This window comes from Gallinula chloropus (genome assembly GCF_964237585.1).
Source record: "Gallinula chloropus genome assembly, chromosome: 1".
Taxonomy (NCBI): Eukaryota; Metazoa; Chordata; class Aves; order Gruiformes; family Rallidae; genus Gallinula; species Gallinula chloropus.
This window is the reverse complement of record NC_140085.1, coordinates 170,052,188-170,079,254: the sequence shown is the minus strand read 5'-3', so window position 1 is coordinate 170,079,254 and position 27,067 is coordinate 170,052,188. Positions and strand designations below refer to the sequence as shown.

General features: G+C 39.9%; 2 protein-coding genes across 3 annotated transcripts in view; one reads left to right on the top strand and one right to left on the bottom strand.

Annotated features, from left to right (window-relative positions):
• Positions 1 to 44: 44 nt before the first annotated feature.
• DIS3 (DIS3 homolog, exosome endoribonuclease and 3'-5' exoribonuclease) lies at positions 45 to 22,729 on the bottom strand (the record flags this gene model as incomplete). The annotated part of the gene is made up of 21 exons (XM_084263133.1): positions 45 to 613; positions 4,164 to 4,286; positions 4,812 to 4,970; positions 5,385 to 5,553; positions 6,569 to 6,783; positions 8,321 to 8,477; positions 9,667 to 9,753; positions 10,207 to 10,334; positions 10,967 to 11,051; positions 11,148 to 11,212; positions 11,858 to 11,959; positions 12,695 to 12,811; positions 14,106 to 14,252; positions 15,520 to 15,657; positions 15,754 to 15,867; positions 16,747 to 16,911; positions 17,587 to 17,754; positions 18,838 to 18,911; positions 19,028 to 19,221; positions 20,246 to 20,403; positions 22,496 to 22,729. The coding sequence occupies 21 exons, from the start codon at positions 22,727 to 22,729 to the stop codon at positions 524 to 526; spliced, it is 2,889 nt and encodes a 962-aa protein (XP_084119259.1). The 3' UTR covers positions 45 to 523.
• A 1,141-nt stretch (positions 22,730 to 23,870) lies between these two features.
• Positions 23,871 to 27,067, top strand: part of PIBF1 (progesterone immunomodulatory binding factor 1) — a gene marked incomplete at both ends in the record, with an annotated part of 126,385 nt that continues 123,188 nt past the window's right edge. For both annotated transcript variants that reach the window (XM_084277201.1, XM_084277200.1), the window contains 3 exons: positions 23,871 to 24,122; positions 24,897 to 24,997; positions 26,803 to 27,001. In XM_084277201.1, coding sequence (XP_084133327.1) covers positions 23,871 to 24,122; positions 24,897 to 24,997; positions 26,803 to 27,001 — 552 coding nt within the window. The remainder of the gene's footprint in view (positions 24,123 to 24,896; positions 24,998 to 26,802; positions 27,002 to 27,067) is intronic.

The following is a 27,067-nucleotide window of genomic DNA, read 5'->3' as shown; positions in this document are numbered from 1 at the left end:
GCAGCAGGCTCACATAACATAAACACAACAACTCTTCCTTCATTGGGCAGCAGCATTTATTTTCAGCCAGACAACAAAGCTGCAGACAACGTTTGTTTTAAGCCTATTGTTTTACATATATATTCATAAAAAGTATTTTTACAAAAAAAAAATAGCTTTACAAATTGTTAAAATGTGTATTTAAAAGTAAGAAAAATGTTTCTAGCATTCTGCCCTCAGGGGAAAAGGATGTAAATACAAATCATTCAGGTGTGCCTACAGGACAAGGGGAAACAGTCTGAAGTTGCATCCAGGGAAGTTTATGTTGGATGTTTGGACAAATTTCTTTATTGCAATGGTTGTCAGATGTTGAACAGGCTGCTCAGGGAGGTGGTTGAGTCACCATCCCCAGAGGTGTTTAAATGGAGAGTAGATGATGGGCTTGCTGGCATGGTCTAGTGTGGACCAAGTAGGGCTGAACAGATGGTTGGACTCAATGGTCTTGAAACCAACTGAAACCATTCTCTGATCCTGTGACATCCAGCTATTCCTGTAGCTTCTTTTTCTTTTTCTCTGGTTCCTTGTTGCTGTCTATCGTGGTAGGTTGACTTGCAGGCACGTCACTTCCTAGTATCTACAGTAAGATGAGAATTACAAGTCAGAACATTTTTAACTCAATTTTGGTTTCTACAATCCTGATAAAACCTGAATTTACTTTCCAGGCCTTTTACAAACACTGTATCGACATCAGAAAACTCTTAGTAGTCTTCTAGAAGAGGGCCAACCATTATGTAGGGATCTCAGCTAGAAGCAGACTGTGCACTGCTGCCACCTCCTCAGTTGCTGGCTCTGCCTTAGCAAGCACTTAAAGTCAGGAGGTACAAGTGAGAGGTGAAAAGGGCTCTTACCCTCACTATTTTAATTTTTTTAACAACAGTCACCACAGCAGTTGTTGCTCTGAAGTACTGCTCCTGGCAAGCAGCAGCCCCATCGGGCTGGGGACAAGGGACAGCAAAACCACCTTTACCTTCGGTAGAAACCAGAAAAACTTTTGCAATAAATGGGAAATAGATTTTTTTTCTACAGCAAGAAAGAACACTAGAAAGAAGCCTGTATGCTTACAGTGAATGACTTGTCCTCAAGGGAAGAGGTCATCAAGAAGTATGCTACGCTCTCTCTGAGAGCATGGAAACGAGTAGCAGCCGCGCAGAGAAGCGCGAAACAGGCTGCGACCAGGTGCAGGTTCGTTCAAGTAGGGTTCGTAAAACGACTGTACCAGGACCAGACACATGTACGCTCCTCTGTGCTTGTTTCTATGGGCAAACTGCAACATCTGACTAGAGAAGGTAACAGGCACTTGAGAAGCTTGATGCAAGGAAGCTGAGCACCAGGAATTTGATACCAGGTTAGAAAAGATGTGAAAGTGACAACAGCGTATGGCAGTAGAAGAGTCATTTCCTTGTATTAGAGCAAGAGAGGCACCTGTGCTGGAATTAAGCCCAGCACCATAAGCTGAAGACATTGGTTTTGGTCATCTAGCTCAGATGGCAACCAATATGCCAAGGGGTATCTACCAGAGAGGTGGTGAGAACAGATACCATAGTCACAGGAAGTTACCTTCAATGAGCAAACATCACAAGGCAGCTGGGGACAGGGGCTACACTGTAGGTGCCATAAAAGTCTGCTTCTTGGACCAGCAAGTTAGAGAAGCAGTAACAACAGAGAAGCAACTCTTGCCTGAGGGCCTGCTTTCAGAGGTTAACCACAGAACCATCTCCAACACTGATTTCAGTGTACGTACTCCAAATGCATCACCACGGTAAAGGAAAAGCAGCCCCAAACCTTAAAATGCAGTACATGAGCAATAACAGGGAATTTAGTGACAGTTTTATAGGGGGCTGCAAAAAGTAAAATGCTTTCAGAGGCAAGATGGAATTTAAAAGAAGACCTGGAGTAAGAATACACCATTTATCAACAGAATTTCCAGAGAACAGTTAGAAAAAGTCAGTGGAGTGATGAGCATTACAAGTCAACAGACAAGTAAAAATCCTGTCCAAATGACGAAGAAGAATTAAGTGCAACACTAAGTTAGTGAAGAGGCAAGCCCAAGAGACTGAGGAACTGCAATAAAAGTTCTCAAAGTGAGTGAGAGGCAGGAAATTCTTCCTTGCTCCTCCATCAATGGATAGTTTGATGATAATACAAGCCTAAAACAGGCAGGAACAGCAGGTAATCAAAGTAAATTTTCTTGAGTGCCTCAAATAAAGACCAACATCAAGAAAGTTGTCACAAATCAACATTGTTATTAAAAAAAAAAAAAAGCTTTAAAACTAAGAGGGATACCAACAGTGTCAGGAGTAGATTGTCCATTGGAGAGTTCTAAAAGCAAGTGTAGAACTGCCAGCTAGCAACTGTTGGTGTGTATAAACTCGCTGCTTAAAACTGGTCTTGGTACTAGGACAGGAGGATGATCCAAAATGTTCCCACATAATGCCACACAAAACAGAAAATCCTCTATGTGTCTCTCTTATGTACATGACCCTCTGAGTCAAAAATGTACTCACTACATGTGCTTCTGTTCCAGCTCCAGAAAGGTTAAAAAAAAAAGGAAAAAGGTCATACAACAGCATTACAAAAATGTAACAGTGATGAAGAAGATGAAAGTTACAAAACAGCTTCCAGAAGAGCAGGAGCTAATATGGCAGATAACAGAACTATACAGAGCTGAGTGGCATGGGAATGGGAAATGGGCATAAAAGACTGGTTTTCATAGTTTAGGAAATACAGTGTGTCACCAGGTAACAGTGTGAGGCACCGTGCTTTGAACATATGAAATGTTAAGTACTTCTTCATACACAGCGAGCCATGGAACTCACTGTCACAAGACACTGTGGGAAGGAGAAGTGTAAGCTGGGAAAAAGTGATTACACAAATCCACAGAAGGCTCCTCTCTACTGAGCACAACAATGTGTATCTCTGGGTGAGACAGTGCTTAAGTTGCAAATTGCTGGAAGCTTTGAATGGACACAAAAGGAATGATCACAGTATGTGCATCATGCACTGATGCTCCTGCCTGACTGGGAAGGAGGACTGGTACTTTGGACAAAGTACTCTGGACAAAGTACTTTGGATTAACCAGGACAGCTGTTCCTGTGGACCTTCAAAGGAATCAGTACAAGAAGAAGGGCAGGGGAGGGACAGCCTCCCCTTTCCCCCACCCCAGCCAGCTCGCATTAGCCTTACTGTGTCTGTCCCTTGGGACTGGGGTCACTGCAACAGGGGTGCTCCTGAGCTACACCCGCAAGAGCAGCAGCTCTGGAAAACACCAGCTGCCCCAAGCAGCGAGCAGCTCAAGAGGTGGATGCACAGCTGGATGCCAGGGTTTCTTTCTGCTATTTCATTATCTACTCCGGCTTTCTGAAGTCATGAGGATCACCTTCAACTCAAGCTAATACAGCTGCTCAAAAATCAGACTGTTTACATGTGTTTGGAAACACATTTCTCAGAAAAAGAAATTATAATAATAAACAAGGACCTCTTGCTTATTTGGGGTTTTCTTGTTCCTCCACGATTACAGAGACACACATAAGTACATACAATCTTGTACTGGCATGCAAAATGCTGGGCAGGACTGAGGCAGAGACCATGAAAAGCCCCAGAGTCACAGATGCAGTAAGGAGCTCGAATTAAAAAATTCTTGAGACCAGAGACAGAGTTATCAGGACATTATAGTTCTTACATTATCAAGGGAGAATTTTTACATTGTGGCAGTTGTAAAAGGACTGCCATTTACAGCCAGCAATTACAGTTTCCTTCTGAGCAGCCTATTGCAGTTACACCTTAACTTACTGGAGCAAAGAGAAGATCCTGCTGAGTCTTGGCAGATTTTCAAAAGAGAGATTTGATTACAGAACCATGAAATTCAGAAGATACTACTTCAGCAAATCATCATCTTTTCCATCAGTGGAAATATCCCTGATGGCCCCAGAAGGGAAATTTAATTTAGAGCCCTTTATTCTTTTCCACAGCCAGTGAAAGCAGAACTGTGTTTTATACAGAGCAGATACGAAGCAACTGCTGCTAAATGATTTTATTTACTTCTGGGTTAAATTTCTACTTTACTGATTTTTTCAAGATAACTGAAGAGTAATATGATTTGATGAATCACAGATCTTGTGCCTTACCTTTGGTTCTACCAAAACCATCCGAATTTTCTGATGCTGGATGTTGGAGGCATCTAACATGATGTTGACTTTAACTTTATCAAATACATGAAATGTCGTGTCTTCCACGGTAAGTGATGGCACCTGAAAGTTCAAATTCCATATAAACACCCCTTGTTCAATGTGTCTTCTCTTTTTGTACAAATATTTTTGTAGAAAATTATCTGTGCTACTTGTCAATAGAAATTAACAGAAATGACTGTTCTGAATGTTGTGTCGTAACACAAGACACAGATTTCTGCAGTATTTACTCAGATAATGAGGTATTAGTAGGATGTATTACAGAAACCATTTCCCATCAGAAGCTATTTATTTAGGGTTAGAAAGATCAGTGATATTACTACTACAGATTAATAAACCTGCATTTAAAAACCTCTCTTACCCTTCTAAATCCAACTAGAATAAATTCTAGTCATTCTGCTCACTTACTAAATTTTAAAAAACAAGAAAGGTATTTCAAAATCACAGAGTGCTTTGGGTTGGAAGGGACCTCAAAGATCATCTAGTTCCAACCCCCCTGCAGTGGGCAGGGATACCCACCCTGAGACTAGACTGCCCAAAGCCCCATCCAACCTGGCTGTGTATAAGAACAAACCTTATAAAACATACCTCATTGTTATAATTCAGTCTCGGTGTTGGTTCACCTTTTTCTTCAAAGAATACTGTTCCTTCTAAGCCATACTTGGGAATCAGAACCACAATTGCATTTTTTCTTACAAATAATATATATGCATCTTCATTCACTACTCCTTTGCTTTTGAAGAACAGCTGTAACATAAGTAAAATCCACAAGTAAGGAAAAAAGCTCTAGAGCAGTCTTTATAGGATTACAAATATACTGGCTTTAAAACACCTATCCAAATACAAATGTATGCTTAGTAGAAATTACACATCATACAATGAAAGCAGCTTAAAAAATCCTATAAACTGTTTAGAGCATTACTGTAGTAGTAAGCATTCATCATGTATCCTGAAGTTAAAAGGATCCTGAAGATGCTGTTGTTCTAGACTTTTCAGCATTGCAATGCTGAAGCTTTTCCCCAAAGCAGCAGCCCTCATTCTTCACCATTCCTGCAGGCTTGCTTGGTTGTGCTCCACAAAGCACAACTTGCTGCTGCCTCCCTTCCTTTACAATCAACATGACTTGCCCACAGGTGATCCTCACACCTGGCAGCTCCTTACCTGTGTATGGAATGCCACGGAAGCCCTCTGTGCGTACTGAGCCATTTTGTGTCGGTAGTTGAGGTTTTTACATATATCCGCCAGGTTGTGCTTATCTAGCAGCTCTGGGTAAATACTGTCTGCTCCTATGGCCACTGCCAGAAGTCTGTGGACTAGAATGTCAGCGTACCTGCAACAGATAAATGAGTGACAGATTTTAAAAAGAGAAGTATTTTTTGGTAAGTTTCTCAATGTAATTTTGGTTTTATGAATCTTATAGACAAAAAAGCTTTTGTAGTAACGGTGGTCTGCTGGTAGCTCCCTGCATTAATTCAAGATTGCTGTCTTTGCTGACCAGACACATTCTGCAGAGCCAGCACGAACCATACTGTTTTCTAAGATAAATTACTGAATGTTTACCAAGAAGAAACAAATCTTGATTTTGGGACTAAAGAATGCTGTTCCACTGCTTTAGCTGCTCCCTCTTCGCCTTCCCGGGAACCAGACAAACTTAGTGTAGAATGGTGCTTCGATGCCCCTGATTTGCAAAGCATCATCACATTTGAACTTCTTGGTACATAACTTTTAACAGAACTTCAGCCAGGAACTTTAACACATCTATTAGCAATGCAAATTTACTGCTGGGACTCCTAGAAGCTCTACAAATTATCCACATACAGGCACAGGAATTTTAATCCACCTGTAAGAGATTTCACTTGAAATGTTTCTAAGGAGCAAACCAGGATGACAATCTTCCTCAAAACTTAGATACCAAGATGTGGGATTTCATTACAGTACAACACCTACAGTAGCAAGTTTCAAATCAGCAGTGTCTTTATATGTAAAATACAGTCTTCTCAAAATTTAAACAGAGCTCCTGCCTGAAAAATGACTGCGAGAACTACTTCAGTCCCTGGTTGACTTACCCAACACGAACTGATCCTGAAGTGCAATTCTATATTCTTATAGAATAAGAATTATAGAATAGAAAGTTCTTATTTTATCTTTTAAAAAAAAGTGATTATTAGAGAGTGAACCTGTGAGCTTACATAAAGATGGATCACCACTGCTGTTTCAAATGAAATCTAAAGCAGAACAGAAACTGTATTTTGCTTTAAATGGACAACAGCACAATTTAAAATGGGATTTCTTCACAAAGAGATCACTTCTTTTTGTTCCCTGAAACTTTCATAAAATAAAAGTACCTTCTAATGGGTGAGGTAAAGTGGGTATAAATTGGTGAGGCTAAACCATAGTGATGAAAATCATTATCCATCCCAGAGCAGAAATAAACAGCCTGCATCATGCAGCGAGTGGCCAAAATCCGCAGCAGTGTATTTAAATAGGGGAAGGAGGGGGACTCAGCTTTGTCCAATGATTCAGCTAAAGCCTTTGCTGAATCTGTCCTGATTTCCAAATCCTGGAAGGAGAGGGGGAAGAAGAAAAAAAAAGGTCAGTGTAAGTAGCAAATATTAACAGAGTATAAACAGCACTACAACAGCTACATCAATGTTCATCTGAGCAACTGGCACAGGTATCACAGGTATTGGGGTTGGACCCAGTGATCTCTTGAGGTCCCTTCCAACCCCTATTGTTACTGGTGCCCTATGCAAAGACTGGAAAACTACATCAGCAGCCTGGGAATCCAGAAGACATCCATTCAGAACTGAGAAATCACACTAAAGTTAACAAGTGGTTTATTTCCTTTGGTTTGATTTTCCCATCCCATTACTGAAGAAATAAAAAGGGATGTGAAAGAGGCAGGAAGGGGGGCAGAAAGGATTTCTGCTGCACACAGATTCTCATACAAGCACAACGTAAGCAGCAATCAATCTCCTTGTCTGTTCTTCCAAAATTATGAAAACTTGTACATGGAAAAGTGGTTTGATAAACCAGCCCTGTATGACACTAAATTTCTTCCCTTCTTGCCAGTGCTATTTTCCACTCGAAAATAAATAATGCCTCTTTAATTTCCAGTCACACAAAGTAAATTTCACCACAAGATCAGCTGAATGTCTTCTTTCATGCACAACAAAGTATGATCTAGAGATCAAATTATGCCTGTATTATGGCAAAATAATTGTATGTTTATTTAGAAAGTGTAACAAAAATATCTCCCACTATTACCTAATTGTGGTATTTCTGTCAGAGCAGTGGAAAGTCAGTATTGATTAAAAGAACACTTCTCCATACACAGGAGTTTAGCTTTCCAGATAAAAACATATTTAAAAAAAAATGTTCAGAGTACAAATGAAATTATCACCATCATTTCAGTTTTATAGCAATGGAAAATGTAATGTGCTGGGTTTGGGCTTTGCCTATTTATCTTAGTACATTGATAGAATTTGGGAATTTTTCTTTTGCACATAGGAAAAAAAAATGGGCAAGAGTTGAAGGTAAAGGAAATATGACTGCACATCACAATGCCCAGAAACTTCAAGTTTAGCTCAAATAACAATCCTGAAACTGGGCAAGTAATTTTTCCAGTTCAAACTTGTTAATTAAATCAGACATATTTCAGGATAAATTAACCTCTAGCTGATCTAAGGAGAGGATGGAAACTCAAGGTACATATGAACAGTTTCTTACTTCCTGACTTTGATAGAAACATTTTATTCAATGTGACAGATCAATTTTTAAGTGTATCAATAATGTATGTGATCCAAAGTGAAAAACTGGCTCAAAAATCAGGTGGGTTGGAGGGGAAAAACATTCACAGCACACAAGAGTTACAAAACAGAAGACTTAAAGAGTGATTAACTTTCTATACCTAAGAAAGGATTTTAAAACCACATCTAGAGGTACAGCTATCTTGCTACAAGTACCAGCGATTTCAAAGCGTAGCTGATAAACTTTCAAAACACTGCTTTTCAATCCTCATTCTTGTTAAGAGGCCCATCAGTGAGAAAACACAGCTTTTTGTAATTGTTTCATTAATTAGCATGGTAAAAACTTGCCTTGGACTTTGCAGCCTTCACAAGGATGTCATAATTTGATGGGGGAGGAGCAGGATGTTTCCGGAGCAAGGCAAACTCTGGGAACTCATCATAAATTTTTTGTGCTACAGAGATATTAGCAAGCAACATGAACTCTTCAACCATGGAATTTGTTTCTCTATCAACAAGAAAGACGTTGTTAGAAAAAGCATTGAACTATATATTTAATTTGAACATCTGATGAAGAAAAACATTTCACCATCCTACCTAGATCAGGCTGCCCAAAGCCCCATCCAGCCTGGCCTTGAACACTGCCAGGGAGGGGACAGCTACAACCTCTCTGGGCAGCCTGTTCCAGTGCCTCACCACCCTCATAGTATAGAATTTCTTTGTAATATCTAATCTAAGCCTCACTAAGTGTAGCTATTAACACAGAAACAGTGTAGTAGGAAAGAAAGTAAGAATCTTCAGAACTAAAATCAGTGGAGTTCTGTTTCTGAACTCCTCAGCAAGACTGTCTGTATCAGTCACGTGCAGTAACCGCTCTGCTGTTCTTACAAAGTTTCAGTGATCCGTAACTCTGAGTTCACTTTCTCTCTCTTGTTAATACCAGTAGAAGAACATCACATAAAAGCCAGCAGGTTGTAGACAGTTTGGACCTTAGTGCTCTGTTAAATCAGTAGTAAAGATTTAAGTTCCTTTGTGAAGTACACAGTTCAAAGCTCCCTTCAAAAACAGTGCAGTCAAATACAGAAGAAATTCCCTTCACTAGGATCAGTTCTCCCAGAGAAGCTGTGGACGGGGCCTCACTGGGAAGTATTCAAGGCCAGGCTGGATGGGGCTTTGGGAAGTATGGCCTAGTGAAAGCTGTCCCTGCAGGAAGCTTTGGAATAGACGATCTTTAAAGGTCCCTTCCAACCCAGAATCACAAGGCTGGAAAAGACCTTTACGATCATCAAGTCCAACTGTTTCCATCCTATGCTAAACCATAACCCTAACTACCTGATCTACCCTTTTTTTAAACACATCCAGGGATGGCGACTCAACCCCCTCCCTGGGCAGCCTGTTCCAGGCCCTGACAACTTTTTCAGTGAAAAATTTCTTCCTGACATCTAATCTGAACCTGCCCTAGAACAGCTTCGTGCCATTTCCCCTTATCCTATCACCTGTCAGTTGGCCGAAGAGACCATCACCCACCTCTCTACAACCTCCTTTTTCCCTTCCAACCCAAACCACTCTGTCATTCTATGATTGTCCTTCACTATCACAGGAACTTTGTACACTACTAACAGAATGTTGCTATTTAAATATGTCTTTAATTCCATCCTGGCCCTGAATTTACTACTTGAGATAAATAAAAAGCATACTTGAGCTCCTTAGTCTGCAGATCAATAGGATCATGAGTTTCACTGTCCATGTGGAAACGAACTTCTGGTGAGGAAAGTGTCAAGGCTCTGGAAGACAGCAAGTGGTGTTAATGAATTACAGTCAAGCAGAAACAGCATCTGAGCTGCAGGCCTTCACACAGCATCTGGGTTTATCATTTAATTTAAAAGTAGCAGAAACTAAAAATAGAGTTGTGGAATTAATGTTCAAATCAGCTGAAATTCTGATGCTCTCACACATCAATATTAGCTCCAAAATTTGAAATGCTAGTCTTCTGACTATGTTTTTGTGATGACTGTAAGAGATCTACATTGACTGATCTTGTGAAGGCAAAGTTAATATCCTAAGTTTATATTGTTGGGGAAATGAATTTTTATGCAAACTGAAGTTGCAAAATACTGCTACTTCAAAATATTTTCACTGGAAAAATAGACACAGAAGACCACTGTAGAGTTTCATGGCAAAAAACGGCCATTAAAAAGCCAGAGGAAAAAATACAACAGGGACACTGCACAGCTTACCCATTAGCAATTCTTTTCTTTTTCAGAATTTTTGCTAATTTGTTTAGTCCACGTAGGCTGACAGTAATGGCATCATTCATAGTTGCTGAATCAATTCTCATTTGTGCTTCGGCATATGTAAGAGAAGCCTTGGAGAGATAGATAAAAAAAAAAAAAAAAAAGAAAAAAACCCCATAAAGATATATATTGACTGCTGAAAAGGAAAACATTTCTTCCTTGAAGAAACTACAGTCTGCTGTCAAAGCTGGTCCACAGTAATAGCGGAAAGCTTTACATTCAACACGTAAATGCATGTCATTCTCCAAGAGTAAGGGACATAACTGGTCAGCTATCTATGCAAGACACTAAGAAACACCAGACATTTGAGGTCTAATTTCAGAAATATATTAAACACCTACAGAGGCCACTGAATTTAGCTAAAAATTATGACCAGCTGGTATATACCAACCACGACCTCAGCAAATTTACACTTTTAACATTAAATTCCATAACAAATTACCCCCACAAAAACCGCTCAAGCTTAGAGGTTGATAAGAGAAAGACAGAATCAAGTATTTATTTTAAGAATTTGTCCTGGGTCCAGCTAGGGTAGTTATAACGTTCCACCACGATACAATTTAAGCATAATTTCCTAATTTTAAGAAAATAGAAATCAATAAATAGAAAGAAAACTTAGATATCAAGTCTGTTGATCAGTTTTTAATCAACAGGTCTCCAGCTTTTTTTTTTTCAGATTTATATGATTAATTATGTTACTAACCTTGGAATTAATAATACTCTTCGTAAATCTGGTTTTTAGAATTTCAGCCTTATCATTCATCTCCCATATACAAGAAAATGCAAGCCTATGCGAGGGAGAAGAGGGGAAAAATCTGTTAAAACCCTCATATGTGCATCTGGAGTCTCTTGTCAGGGTCAAAGAATGGATCATATACGTATACCTGTCCACATCTGATCTCAGGGAGCATAAATTGGAGCTAAGTAACTCTGGAACCATATCAATCCTCTGCAAAGTAAACAAAAACAATGACTAATTTTAAGTGTGTATCTTAACTTCATAATTTTTGGTATACTAAAAGTTTGGAAATAACCTTTTTCTTATAAGAAGGCTCAGATTTCTGAAAGGAAAGTAAGCTTACTTTAGAAGAAATTAAATTCCAAGATCATCATGTTTTTAGTAATTGTTATTTCTCAAAAAGAAAGTGTGGTCTGTGACAGATAAGTCAAAATAAACAGGACTAAGCATACATTTGTAATACAGTTGTAATGAATACAAATCATAGGAAACAAAAGGGACTTAGCTACCACAAACAAAATCAATGAAAAAGGCAAAACAAGGTCACTTCTGCAAGTCCAGATCGATATTAAAACAATAGTCCAGTTTCAGAACTGTGTGTTATTAATGCTTTAAATAGGAGTTGAAAGAGATATTTTCCAGATAATGGATTTATAAATAAACAAATAAACATATCTCTCCCTTGCTGTGCAGGCTGAGTGACAGAAAGCACCCTTATTTCTGTAACTTTTGGCAAAGTGCAGCCCAAAGGAGTCTACTTCTTTACCTGCCCTACTTTAGGGGCTACTCCTAAGAATAATAAGAGGAAAGCAATGAAAAATCCAACAAAAAGCTTTTTATATAGAAAACAATTACTTTTTCACACAGATATACTGTTGTTCCTCTTTTTGCCGACTCCTCATCCAGAGCATTTCCTGGTCGAATGAAATGACTGACGTCTGCAATATGCACACCAACCTAAAACACAAGCATCACATTATGCACCTCATGAAACACAAAGTTCTCAACATTAAAGAAACTTTATTTTTATTTACAACTCAATATACCCATGCCTAGTTCCCTAAATTTAGTAATAAGAAGTGTTAAAGTGAATATTAAAAAAGTGAATAGTTGCAGCAATTATGTGAACATCTAGTGGAAAGTTATACTCATTACCAATGCAAATTTTCTTGCCTGGGAACTCAAATAATCTCTTTCATTTTCTTCAAGGCTTAATGCAAATTTGTTTTTCCATTTGCTACACCTTTATTTTGGCACACTCTGCAAATTAATTTATAATGATGAAAACCTGACTAAATCAGATATAAGAGGTAGAGAGCCTGTGTTAAGTTTGTAGCTTTTTTTAAGAAAGTAATAATCCTTTTGGCTTTACAACTGTAGCTTAGCTTCTTCTACCAATAGCTCCTTATCCTAGCTGTAGATACCTGTGTTTATACTTAGCTAAAGCAGTAAATATATGATATGTTAATTTTCCATACCAAGAGAGCAGAAAGCAGGGTGAATTTAGACAACAATAAATTCCCACTTCTGACACTGATGTACTGCAAATCAACTCCCTTTATTTCCATCTCACAGTTGTGCAAGCACCATTCATTTCTTTTACAACTGATTTGAAGCTTTTGCTACCACACTGTTTGTAAAATACAGGAAGAAGTAAATAAGTAAACGATTATTAAAAACATGACACAGTACCTCAATATTTCCATTTTCTAGTTCTCTACAGTGCAATGCATCATCAATATCTGTACAGCCAGGAGGATCAACACTACAAACATCCAGATTCCTTAAATCCTCTCGCTGTTTCATATCCTGAAATTTAAAAAAAAGTTATTTTCAAGAGCATCTGCCGTATCAAAGTAAAAATGACCATTTGAGAAAGGCACTCTGCATAAGATTCTCCAAATTAAACAAGTATTTTTCAGAGTGCTTTTTTTTTCCTTATGACAAGATATGCAGTTAATATTTATTTATAAGATCAAAACAGACAAGAAACAACTAGTGATAGATGATCAAGTACTTAAAAATCTTCTGGTTTACAGCAAACAGGAAGAGAAACAGAATAAACAGAATAAAACCACAATCTTTTAATGATCTCCTAATTAGCAGGAATCAAGAGGGTTTTTAAAGTGGAATCTTGACTGATGTCCAGCTGGACAAATTGTTTAGGATTTTACTGCTCTCAACTAACTTTAGCTTTCTAAAGCTCTAGATATCTAAACAGTTGAAAGGAACTCCAGAGTTTGGAAGCAACTGCGTTTTTGTATGATGGCTACAAAAAGATCTCAAATAGGTATCTTAGACCTGACAACTGACTTGTGTAGACACCAAATTTACACAAAGATCCTCCCTGCAGTTTCCATGTTCCAAAGAAATAGAACAATGGGCAATAAATGAGAATAAAAGTAGCCCACCTCAAAGAAATTTAAATACACAAAATGCAGAAACCACTCAACACAACCCCAAAAAAGCAAACCAACAGAAACCCACCCCCAGCCCAAACCAAGAAAATATCACACTCAAATTGTTCCCTGATGACATTTTTCCTTATGCTTTAAAGCAACTATTTCCCATGTTTAAGCTACTAAGGAGAATCTGTAATTCACTAACAGTATTTAAAATGAGCGATTCTGCGAACACCAATTCCCCTTTCTCTAATTACTTCATGGGATTATAGGTAGGATATATTAAAATCTCCTCTCTCTGGATTATTTTAGCAATGACACAGGCTGCACCATTTACTTAAAAAGGAATTTAGGAAGATGAAAACTTCTTGGGGATGACTGTACTATCATTTGAACCGCAGGCTCTCCTTTGCAAAATTATCACTAACTTTTAAAATTACTGATTTTTTAATTTAGTTTTTTTAATGAAACCTGTAATACAGTTTCTATCTTAAAATGTCTAGCAAACACAGTTTTAACCAAAACCCAAAAAACTTGTAGAGGCCTTGTTTTCCCAAGAAATCCAGCTGAAAGTCGATCCTAAGAACAGTTCTTAAGAACATTTTTCTTCTGTTTTTGGTGCACTGAGATGTCCAAAACCATCACAGTTTGATTTGAGGAAGAAGGCACAGTAATTATTACAATAACTTAAAAATTTTTACCTGTTCTGTAATGCTCCATGGCATTTTTGGTAGAAAACTAAGGACACTCTGGGAAAAGGGCTGATGAGGGACATCATGTTCAAGCAAAAGAACTTCTGTCTCAGTCTCTTTATCTCCAGCAGTTCCCAGGTTCTTTACAAAATGACCCTGAAAAACAATATACACACACCTACAAATATGTACACACATATGCCCATGGAGCAATATTGTCTGCTCAAAAGTAAGTATTTGAGATCATTCTCTCAGGTACTAGCATATTCTACTCCTTTTCTTTCCTTCCTCACTTAACCTTGTCATCTTTAAGAGAGAAATTTCATTTCAAATGTTTATTTGATTCAGTAAGTCTGAACTTCGCAATTCTGTCTCTTTTCCTAGAATGGCACTAAATTTTCCACATTTAAGACTGCAAAAATTGTAAACACAGTTATTCAGTTTTGCAGGGGAAAAACCCAAGATGGCTGCAGAAGCAGTAAAACTAATAAGGTCTAATTTTTCCATGGGTTTGTGTTGTGCCACATATCCCACTCCCTAACACCACACTGACTCGTACTTCCTTTCTCATGTGTCTCATGCTCTGAAGTAATGCTGTCTTTGTCTCAACACTCCTTCCATACATTCCAGGTTTCCTTTCATTGTCTCACCATGGGTGAGAGAGCCATATTCTCCTTTGTTACAAGCTATGCATTCCCACACAAGTCAATGGAAGCCTCTTCAGAGCCTAATGCTCAACACAACTCGAAGCTAGAGCCCTCAGTTTCTCTTATATCCTCCTGTTCATTTACATACAATTGTGAAGAACTGAGTTACCCACAACACTGCTCGACTGGCAATTTGACCAATCTGTTTGAAACTACTTGCCAGGAGAGCAATCTGTGTGTGGATGAGTAGAGCAACAGCAAAAGCTTCACATTCCTAGCAACCTGGCCTGAAACAGGGCTGTCCCTAGTTAAGTCTAAATAAATCACCTAGCATATGTATGTTCAATGCAGAAGCTGAGGACCAAGCTTTTTAGGTACAATAACCACTATGCAGAAGAACTTTTTCACCGTGAGGGTGACAGAGCCCTGGGACAGGCTGCCCAGGGGGGTTGTGGAGTCTCCTTCTCTGGAGATATTTAAGACTCGTCTGGATGCCTATCTGTGCTATATGTACTAGGGAGCTGCTTTGGGAGAGGGGTTGGACCTGATGATCTTGAGGTCTCATCCAACCCCTATGATTCTGTGGTTGTGACCTGATGTTTTTTGGGAAAGAATGAACTGAGGACTTCCTTCATTTGCACTATCAAAGAACGGCACTCAAAGAACTTAAAACTGATGTCCACACTTTCTGAAGTTACTCAGTGCTGCAGATAGCAATAGACATCTTACGCTGTATCAGACAGATAGAAGTTCAGAAGAAAACACTTAAAACTTACATTAGGATACCTGGAATTCCTGGGCCAACCGTCGATAGCAACAATTATTCTTTGTCCTTCCAATATATCTGCTTGTCTGGTTTCTATCCGAATGCGAGGAATTCTGCGATCCGCTGGCGTAAACAAATGGCGCCTTGCCTGTTAACAGCCAGAAAAAGGAACAACTCATTTCTAATTAAAGGTGGAAAATAGATAGATACATCTGCACTAACAATAACTTGATTATTCCCTTACCTCTTTGATCTGGGACTTGGAAAGCATGCCACAGAACGGTCGCCAGTTTCGTTTTATAATGCCCACTACTCTTCCTGTAGGTCTCAGCATGTCCTTGTTAACAGAGGTCTTCAGCTGGTAGAAAACAGAAGTTAAAACCACAAAATTGGTTGAACTCATGTTAACACCTATCTCAAACCTTGGTGATAACAAATTATGTATCACTGTAATGCCATAAATTCTATTATAACTTCATAAACAGAACTCTGTCTCCCCATGCTTTGTATGACTTTTAGTATGTGACTTGAATACCTCATTGTCTTTTGTATTTAGCAGACATCATTTCAGAAAAACAAGGAACAGCAGAATACGACTCTGAAGACATGTTACCCTGATCCTCTGCCTCTGCTTACTCTACACCTATCTCCATTTTCTTTTCCAAGCTATTGTTATAAATTTCAGAAGCCTTTTTACATTGATTGAAATTTCTCAAGTAATTCTAAACACAGTAATTAAAAAACCCCAAACATTCCCATGCAATTCAGTGTAAAGATCATGTTTCTATAGAAATGCAGATTTTTTTCTGGGATACACATGTGGAATTACTGGGAGACAGTAAGGAATATTTTAAATGTGGTCCCAAACGTATGCATTGTCTACAAAAGCTGACTGTCATTATGATAAAGCATCTGCTCCTATGCGAGCAAATCCTAATCTGCACATCAGCACACATCTTTGTGTTATTACCTGATTTCCACTCAGAAACTTGTCTAGATTAAGCTTAACAAAGTAATGTGGGAACTTCTGATTGGGATCAATTTAAAAAGTTATCAATTTTATACATATGTGTGTGTATTTAATACAACTACCGCACTATAATTTTAATATTCAAAATAGCTTTTAGGAGTCAATATAAAAGTATGCATAAACCTGAAGCCTAACAATACTGTCAGGGTACTGCAGATTTTATCTCTCTCTTAACCCAAGTTAAGTAAAAAATTATTTAATACATACAGTGTTTTCTTTCTCCTCTTCATTTTCAGAGCCATCTTCATTCTGGCCCTCGTCCTGCAAGATCACTGAGGATGGTGCCACCCATTCGTCTTTTGCCAACAACTCCACAGCCACAATGTCTTCATGAACAGCTCGGTTTAAATGTTTCAGTCCTTGTATAATTATCTGGATTTTTAGAAAACAAAAATGAAAAAAAAATTTGCAGTGGTAACAGAAAACCCAAATGAAAGTTGTGTAACGGAAGAGCATCCTTGTGTAACAGGCTTTTCACTCTAAAGAACATTTTAAGGTATGCTTTGTGAAGCATTTTCTTTCCTGTTTAGGTATCTTTCAGTACTGATGGTATTATTTCAGGATTCAAATTTCCTCTCTAAAAATCATGTTTTCACCAGATTTTTAAAATTTTTTTTCTAAATTGGACAAATCTATTTTTGCAGGCTGTGGGACTCCACAGACTCTACCAGAAGACAGGAATAAAAGAAGCACCTCCAGCTGCCACTACAAATAGGGAGGAAGGAGACAACTGCTGCTGCAGGAAATAGGTCTGTACAACTGTAGCAACAGAGAATCCAGCAGGCAGACAGCTGGGTTTACTGGTTGGCCCATCTACTCACTGTCCAGCATGAAACCAGTCAGGGGAAATAAAGTGAGAGCCCCACAAGGCCTCACCACAGTTTTCTGAAAAGCCTCCTACAAACTTGTTTCTGTGTCTTTCACCATATACTTCAAACTAGTTTTAAAGAAGTGTTATATTCAAGTCACTTGAAAAACTGTTTTAGGTTTTTTCAGCTCTGAGTCTAATTAAAAGTTCACAGTATAAAGTCAAGATGAAAAACTCACCTCTTTGTTTTCTTCAGCATCTCCATGAACCCAAACAGTAGCTTCAAGATAATTCTCTCTGCTTGCCCTGTATGTTCCTTGGAGGTAGACACCTGATTTTATTCCTTGCTGCAGTTTGCTAAGAGGAATATGTTCTGGGAAAATTATTTTCCTACTTTCTATTTCTTTCTTTAAAAAAAAAAATAGAAAAAATAAGAAAACAAATTTTTACTTTTATATTCATGGTTGTGCTGAACGCTAGCTAAGGAACAACACTCAAGCTAGCAAAATTTTAACTGTGTAGCTATGAATATGCACGTAATGAAAAGCTACTATCAGGCAGTAATTTTTCTAATGAGGCATAAAAGGCACAAAGAACACAGAAATAAGAAAATCCAGGAATGCCTCCTTTTCATTTCATTTCCAGTTTGCCTGCAGTACTTAAAAAGATAATGCATGACATACACTTTTACATTGATTTGGATATACTGACTAAAAGCTTTGTGAAGAAAATATTAGCAAAGCACTACAAAATAAAGAGTACATCACAAAGCATAAGCATATACTGTGAGTTATATGGAACATTATGGAAACACACTACTGTGACTAATCTTTGGAGCTGTCAATTAGCTCAAGCTGAATGAACTACAACTAACTGCCTTCACTTTCTTCTGACTCTTGTACATCCCACTCCATTCTGTTAGAACTGACAGAATTAACCATAACGTTTTCTGGTGGTGTTTTCAGCTTTATCAGTCTTAATTGAAAGTACACCTCGATTCTGATAAACATACAGCATAAGGATATAGAATAGGATGTAGCTCATCTTTAAGCTGCATTTATGTCAACTTAACTGACCAGAAAAATCAGAGCTTTTGACAGAAAATGCTTCTGATCAACAAGGCAACATAATTTTTCAAACAGTACGAACAAAGCAAAGACCTAGAAGGTTTACAACATACACTTTTGTAGCTCTCATTCTGTTTCCATCATTTCTAATATACACTTTATTTAATCAATTGCTATTATTCTCAATATCAGTTACCTAAAGCACAAATAATGAGATTCAGGAATAAAAGCACCAGTAAAACCAGCTGCAATATTTCCTTATTTCTCTTAATTTGTCAAACAGTTATATTGCCAAAATGATAATAAAAAGTCCAGTGTCCTCATGCTCTAATCTGATACTAGTGGTCTGACATATGGTATCCAATAATACATTGCAAACCATTTGTGATGAATTTATTTTATAAAAATAGAATAAAAACATACCCCTTCATCAGATATGCAAGCAAGACGATCTACAAGATCAGGATTAGCTGTCAAGCTTTTTATATACTCCTCACCTACAAAAGTACACAGAGAGATACTTATGCAAGAGATGCACAGGATTTAGGCATGAAGACAGTGTTGAAACTGAGCATCTGAGCAATGAATTAAACACAGGTGCCACTTCACTTACACGTATAAGCAGCTAGCCCTTCCTCTAGGGCTTTCTCTTTATTTGCTCTGTCATTTGTTAAAAAGATAACTTGGATCTTCTCCTCATCCTCTATTTTCTTCAAGTGTTCGTTGTACCACTTTACCGCTACCCGAATGGCTCTGTCATTGCGGTCATTAGAACTTTCTCCTTGCTTTTGCTCTACGTATGTTTCCCTAAATAACACAAGGGGAGAAACAAACTAAAACAAATCCAAACATCTAACCATACTTACAAGAATATTTTTTTTTTCTGACAAACAAGTTCAAGATTGTGAGGTCAAAAGAATCACTGCTGTACCCATGTTTGTAATAATACATGTTAATACTGTAGGCCACTGAGGGTCAGGAGACAGAAGCATCAAAAAAAATAGCAAGGAAGTGTTCATTTCTAAGTAAACCTTCTCACTGGTGATACAAGAGGCCTTCATTCAAGGTGCTAGAACTATGGATTCAAGATTCATAGAACTATGACACCACAGTACCAGAAACTACTTGTGAACACAAACAAAGGCTAATAAACTGCGTCTTCATTTCAGAGCTTTCTGTCAGGAAACAACAGTTCTTTTTTAACAGAAGCATAACAGAATGACACAATGTCAGGGCTTGGAAGGGACCTTGAAAAATCATCTAGTCCAACCCCCGCCCCGTCCCCACCAGAGCAGGATCACCTAGATCAGGTCTCTGGGAAGCTTGTTCCAGTGCTCTGCCACTCTCACAGTGAAAAAGCTTTTCCTTATGTTCCTATGCTCCAGCTTGCACTCCTTGCCCCTTGTCCTATCACCGGACATCACTGAGGAGATCCTGGCTCCATCGTCCCTTTTTACATATTTAGAGACATTAATGAGGTCACCCCTCAGTCTCCTCTTCTCCAAGCTAAAGAGATCAAGTTCCCACAGCCCTTCCTCCTAAGGAAGGGATGGTAAAACCAAAAAGCATTATTCCATTGTTCAAGGTAGTTTTGTCTGCAAGTTCTATGCAGTATTACAATCACCTTTTTTCTAATATATATGCTTATAATAATTATAAAACAGAAAAGCTCCTGAAACATGCAACCATTTCGCAGTACAATTCCTCAGAGGTATGGGGTTCTGTGCACCTCAGCCTACTTCAGTATCAAACCCATATGTTCCAGTTCTGTTTCCCAGATCCTTTCAACAGCCATCAGTACAACTTTATCACACCCTCTTCCATGCCTTACCGATGATGTTCATTGGTGAAAGAATAGAAATGCTTTTCAGGGTTTCCAATCACGTCCCTAATTCGCTTGTACACCGGTGCACTCCGACTCCTGACCTCTTGTAAGACTGTCTGTAGCACAATGACATTCTTAATCACAGGATCTTCAAGTATGTCAATCTGAGGAACAAAATAGAAACAAATCAAAACTGATGTTTACTTCTATCCAATAAAAGGACTTGAAATATTTTTATGGTTAACGCATAAAAAGCTAACATGAATAATGAGTTGTAGTACTTCTCAGCCCCTTTCTCTCACCATTGGGAAACTACAGTATATTAAGCTGCTTCCTCCTGCTTGCAGGAGAAAAGTTCAAACAGGATTTACCAGCCTCCTCATGACCTGAAATTTGCTGAAGGACTTCTTCTGACATCCACAAAATTCAGCTCCAATGTATGCAGGACTCAAATCAAATTTAAGGCCATGTGTACACTAGGAAACTTGTTTACCTAAGATGGGTTCTTGTAAATTATCATCTTAGTAAATAAAATACATCTATGCACAATATGACAGGAACCCAACGTAATTTCAAGACCATTTGGCTTACATCTTCGTGAGCAATGGAAACCATAAAATCGTACCTGACAACTGACACACAACAAACACGGACATGCCTGTGCACGTGTAGACTTAAGTTCTCCAAAACCAACCCCACTGTTGCACTGCAATTTTACTTTTCGTAGATTCAAATCAACTGCAATTCTATTAGCTGCTCATCTTTTCAGACTGCCTTTGTTTTGGTTTGGTTTGAGGAAATTTGTTTAAAAAGTTTCAGTGCTTTTCTCTGCCAACTCCTGACAGCTGTGACGCACAAGAGACAAATGTACACCAAAAATCCATGCTCCTGTCAGGAGAAAAAGGTGAGCTTAATTTCCTAAGTTTGTGGCAAGGAACTGCGAAAACCCATCTCCAGAAAGCAACAGCTAAAAGGCTCTAGAGGATGTGGATAAAAGAATGAAAAGCAATGACAGATCATGCTTTTCCGCACTAATGATGACCTAAAGGATTTCAAGCCATGTTCAGAGGGCAAGAAATCCAGTAGTATTATTCCACACACAAACTGAATTAACAGGCCAAGTCTTACTGTTGCAGCCCTGTTCTAGTTGCTAAGTAAAACCATTTCCTAATGTCACCAAGACTTCCTAATCCCTGATGCTCCAGCTCACAGCAGTGTACCCTGGCTTATTCTCAAGTGCTCTATAGCACGTATATAAAAGCTTTGCCAACAGACACCAAGAAGTCCACAGGTAATACAAGCTAAAAACATCTTTTGACTTGTTTTGGAAAGAAAATCCTCACAACTTTTGGGATGGGTAATTGCTGAAACATGTGAGAGTTGTGCTCCTCTCCCATGTAATCCAGACTAGGACTCATGAGTTACTTCCAGTCTCCAATCTCTGCATGGGACTATTCACCAGATGTCTTTTAAATAAATGGCCAAACCTCAAGCAAAGGAATTCACTGCCTTCCAAACTACACTGCACAGACTCATGCCTTTGCACAATTAGCGATGGGCTGCAAACTAAAGTTCATCACATGCTTCCAGAGTCACACACGGGTTGATTTTGCAACCTTTATTCATTACCTGAAGCCAACACCACGGTATAAAAAACCCTAAGCCTACAAGCCTCTGAAAAAGAGACCAGGCATTTAGGAAAACTCAGGCTGGCAGCAAAGTTCAGTGGCTGCCTGGCTGCTGTTTCAGAGTCGGTTTGCTCCATGGCACACAACAACACTGCACACAACACTGGGCCACAACAAACAGCGAGGACAAAAAAAAAACATCGTCGTTTTTTATTCCTACCTGTTTAGGTAACAAAACGTAAAACCGGAACACAGACCTTGTATCACAGAGCAGACTGGGTGATGCTGAAGGCCTCCCCCCGCCCCCCGCAGCCGGCGGGGAAGACAAAGACTACCCATTCAGGGACCCAGCAGACCAAGAGCCAAGCTCACGCCTGAGGAGGCACCGCTAAACGCGGTGTCAATCTGAGGAACCCTAGTGCCCTCCAGGCACTGACCCCCAGGCCTCAAGGGGAACGGGATAACCCACACGCGTCGGAATTTAAACAAGGGATTTAACCAAGACCTCCAGGCTGCGCAGCAGGCGCGGCCGGGCCCTGAGGGAGGCGGCCGGGCCCTGAGGGAGGCGGCCGGACCTGTGGACGCGCGCAGACCGCCACCGCCGGCCCCCTCGCCGGCAGCCACTCACCTGGTGAAGGAGGAGGTTGGTGTCGGGCAGGAGGTAGTGCGGCTCGGGGCAGAGGCTGCTGGCGGCGCCGCTGGGCCGCGCCTGGAGGCCGAGGCCGGGCCCGGCGGGGCGCGGGGGGCAGAGGCGGCAGGCGGCGGCGCCGCAGGGGATGTCGTCGCGCAGGTAGTGCTCGCGCACCACCTTCACCACGGCGCCCGCCCGCGTGCGCTTCAGGAACGACCGCGAGGTCAGCATGGCGCGCGCGTGTCGTCCCCCCCCAACCCCGCGACCGCCTCAAGCGTCTTCCGGTACGCGCCGCGTGGGGAAGCGGGGGAGGGGGCGGGGGCTCCGCCTCCCATCGTGCCGCGCGGCAGAGAGCGGGAAGCGGCGCGCGGCGGCCCTCCGGTCGCCGTGGTGATGGCGTCGCGCGGCTCCGCCTTCAGCCGCCCCGGTAGGGGGAAAGGCGGCAGAACGCGCATGCGCCACAGCGCCGTGGCCGCCGGCTGAGGTAAGTGCCGGGCGCTGCGCGGGCCCTTCTGCTGCCGGCGTGAGGGGCTCGGCGAGCTGGGCTCTGTTCCCCCTCGCTCCCCGCGCTGTGCCGCGGGCCGTTACCGGCTGGGCAGGCGCCTGTTGCCTTCCGCAGAGTTTCGCACCCGGAGGGTAGAAGCGCATCTCCTCAGCGAGCTGCCTCTGCCGGGGGGAAAGGGGGTGGCGGCGGCGGTGCCCAGCCGAGGCGGCAGCGGCCCGGGAGCGCTCGTCCCCGGCCCGGGCCCCGCGTCCCTCGCCGCAGGGCAGCCCGGCTGGCCCGGGCTCCAGGTGCGGCATCTCCCTCCTTGGTGCACAGTGCCAAGTCTGGCTGGTCGGTAGCTCGGGCTTGGGCACTACTAGAAATAAGCCTGGGGGGAACGATGGAGCCGCTTCTTTAGAGAAGACGAAGGTGGCCGGCCGAGTATTTCCTTTCCCTTCTGTCTAGCTGCTCTCGTTATGCCCCTTATTGAACGTTCTCTGGCATTATATGCCTCGTGGGTCTCGGGAGCTTTCGGTGCACGTACTTCAGACTGTGAATGGCAGGTGTGCATCTTGATCTAGCTGTCACATCTTGCAGATAAGCTTGATTCACGCTAGCATTGAGCTTATTGCAGTAAAAAACCCTTGATAAGAATTATTTAGGAAGAGAGTCCTCAGGCAGCTGCCCTCTTCAGAGCTTCTTAAAGTGTTTTTATTGGGCGAGCAAGAAAAAATTCATTAATGTGTTGTTGAGAAATGTTGCTTGTGGTTTAACTTTGCATCAGGACATAATGCATTTTGCTGAAATTATTTTGCTTCTTGCAGTTGACTCTTCCAGGGGCTCATCTCAAAGTGCAACTTTAAAAACCTTTGCAAATGGTGAAAGAAAATGTCACGTAAAAGCTCTAAAGAAATCAGGAGAGTAAATGTTTCTAGCTCCTTGGAGTCTGAAGACATCAGCTTAGAAACCACAGTACCCACCGACGATGTTTCTTCCTCTGAAGAGAGAGAAGGCGCTGTTAAAATCACGAAGCAGCTGATTGAGCGGAAAGAGCTGCTCCACAATCTTCAGCTGCTTAAAATAGAATTGTCTCAGAAAAACCTGATGATTGACAACTTGAAAGTAGAATATTTGACCAAGGTAAGAAACATCGCTTCTTCTGTCATGCTTGGTGCTTCCATTCTGAAAAAAATGTAAGTGAATTGCTTACTGGAAGCCTACTGAAATTATTCTTTTATGAGAAAAAAAAAAAGCTGTGAAATATAGCTGATTTTCTTGTCCAACATACCGTACTTATAAATGGATGAGGGGAGTCAAATTAATTTATCCTTTTTCTAAAAACAAATGTCTTTATTTTTTTCTGAAATTATAAGCAATTTTGTCACTGGTGTAAGCAGTTTAATAAAGCTTCTAACCTGAATTTGTGGAATACTAGAAATTCATCTGAATGCTGTTCAGTGATCAGTTAATGAAGGTGTGGCTAAAGTGTACCAACATGCTAAAAGTAGGAGACTTTGTTGTGTATGGTTTCAGTTAAGATAGAAGAAATTAAGAAAGGTGTAAAAGCTTTGCCGCGTTTTTGTGCAGTCAGTATTTATCACCTACCATATATCTACATATACAGCTTTGACTGTCTTGCTGCCCTGACTTTAAGCACAGTTTGAAATCAGTTGAACAAGTAGCTCTTTGGTCAAAAAAGATTAATTGTAGAACTAAGTCTTTTTTAATTCTAGTTCATTAGGGCAAAATCCATGCTGTATTTTATGAAACCTTAGTATATTTGGAGGTCTTGTTAGACAGTCATTACAGTACTTCCCAGTGTAGTGGGCTCTCCTTTTTTCTTTACAGTTGTTCTTTTTGTCAAACATGTTTAAAAACTACCAAGTAACTTCATTTTATAATCTTTACACTTAGACTGAAGAGCTGGAAGAGAAGCTTAACGATGCAGTCCATCAAAAGCAGCTGTTGTCTTTACGACTGGATAGTCAGCTGGCATTACAGCAAGAAGATGCTAGGTATGGTGAAAGTAAAACAAAAAGCTTCATCTTTGCTAACTTCTTAATATGAACTCAAGTTAATTTATGGATAGTTAATGGAAAGTGATGGTAATGAATTACAGGAGCAGGTTTTCTTTTGCAAATCATATTAATATTTCTATTCTAAAAATGGGATTTACATACCCAATTTACACAAGTAAATCTGAAATAAGCTTTCACTTGCTGAAGTTTCTGGGTTTGGTTTTATTGTTACCTGGTTTAAAATTTAATAGGAACTTGGAGTAAGAAGGTTCTTAAAACTAGTACAGAGCAAAGGAAGTAGGCAGAGTGGCAGTCTTTCCAACAATTTAAAGTGAATTTTTAATAACTGTAGCCTGGCTGACTTGGGAAAGGTATGGGAATAATGTTTAACACCACCAGTTACTATTGCCTGTTGTTCAGAAATTATTTCAGACAATGATGTAGAAACTTATTTTTTCTTTTGTTTTTCGTAAACATTTTGAATTAAGGTATAGCAGAAAACAGACTGGCTACCAGTCTAACCACCTAGCAGAGAACAGACTGGCTTCTCCAAATTACATTGTCAATTACATGCTTTAACACCTGTAATAACTAATGCTGTTCCTTCCCAGTCCTGTGATATCCTCATCTTACAGTAGAGGATGCATCAGCGTACAGGATATGACTAATTCAAAGTCATATTCTACAGTAAGCCCGGAACAGATTTAATGATGTGAAGCCAGACCTGAGATTAGTTACAGCAAAATCTTTCAACCAAGAGCAGCTGACTTGGGAAAGCATCTCTCATTCTGTATGCACCAGGGCAGGATATTTCTATGTTGGCCATACTTGAGACATCTGAGAAGTGCTCAGCAAAAAAGTACCAATGCACAAACTGTTATTAATGGACATAAAAGTTGAACTACTTTCCTTTTCCCAGTCTCTTTATTATTGTCTGTTACCTCAGCCTTCATCCCTGTTTAACAGACTCATATGCCATGGGCAGAGTGATCTTGTGTGACTGCTTTGCTGACCTGGAATTTTCTTTTTATCTTTTTGAAACAAGTGGAACAGACGTTTCCTTGTAGTACTAGCAGGGGTGCTATTTTTAATATTATTTTCAAAATAATGTTGGAATTATCACATTTTCAGGGATTTTTAAATTTGAGTATGTTTTCAAGAATTAAAGCTAAAATCTCCAAAACATAGGTCAGTTGCCTTTGATTTAAATAAAGAAAACTCTTTGAAACATCTGTAAGTGACATACAGTTTCTTTGACATACAGTACCTCATCATTGGTGATCATAGTGATGATTGTTTTAAGGCTGGAAATAATGTTGCTTGTTTAAGTGGTGGGGTGGTTTTGTGTGTTACAATGCATAGAAAATGAAAGGTTGTGAATGGAATAAGCCATAAGCAAGTGTGTGCTGAAACTTGGCATGACACAAATTGAAGTTGCTAATGCTTTATTTTCTAGTTCCTTATGTGGAAATATATTCTGTTTTTTCATGTTTTTAACTAATTTATTAAATTACTTTTGTTTAATTTATAAATTAAGACTAATTTATCAATTCAGGTCAGCATATGTGGAGATTGTTACTTCTCAGATTCAATTTTGTATTGTCAGTGACTGGCAAGTTCCTGGCTTTTTATCTGATATGATTGTGTAAACGTGGTGGTATACAGTCTTGTGCTAATTACCTAATACCTTTGTAAATTTTCCTCTCTACAGAATGAGCATAACTCATGCTAGGGTATTGTGAAGGTTCATCACTTCTGTTACTCCCTCCTTAATGTATTCTGTTTTCAAATCCATCTTTAAGAAAACATCAGGCTCTAATGAAAAAAGAAATGGAAACTATTTTATTGAGGCAGAAGCAACTGGAGGAAACGAATCATCAGTTAAGGGAGAGGGCTGGAGATATCCGTCGTAGCTTGCGAGATTTGGAATTAACAGATGACTCCTATGAGAAGCTGAAGTCTCTTCCTGAAGATCAGCTCTCTATCCCTGAATATGTTTCTGTGAGTATTGGGGGGTTTTATTGGTTTAAACTACAGTTTGTTCTGGCTCTGGCTGGGATGCAGTTA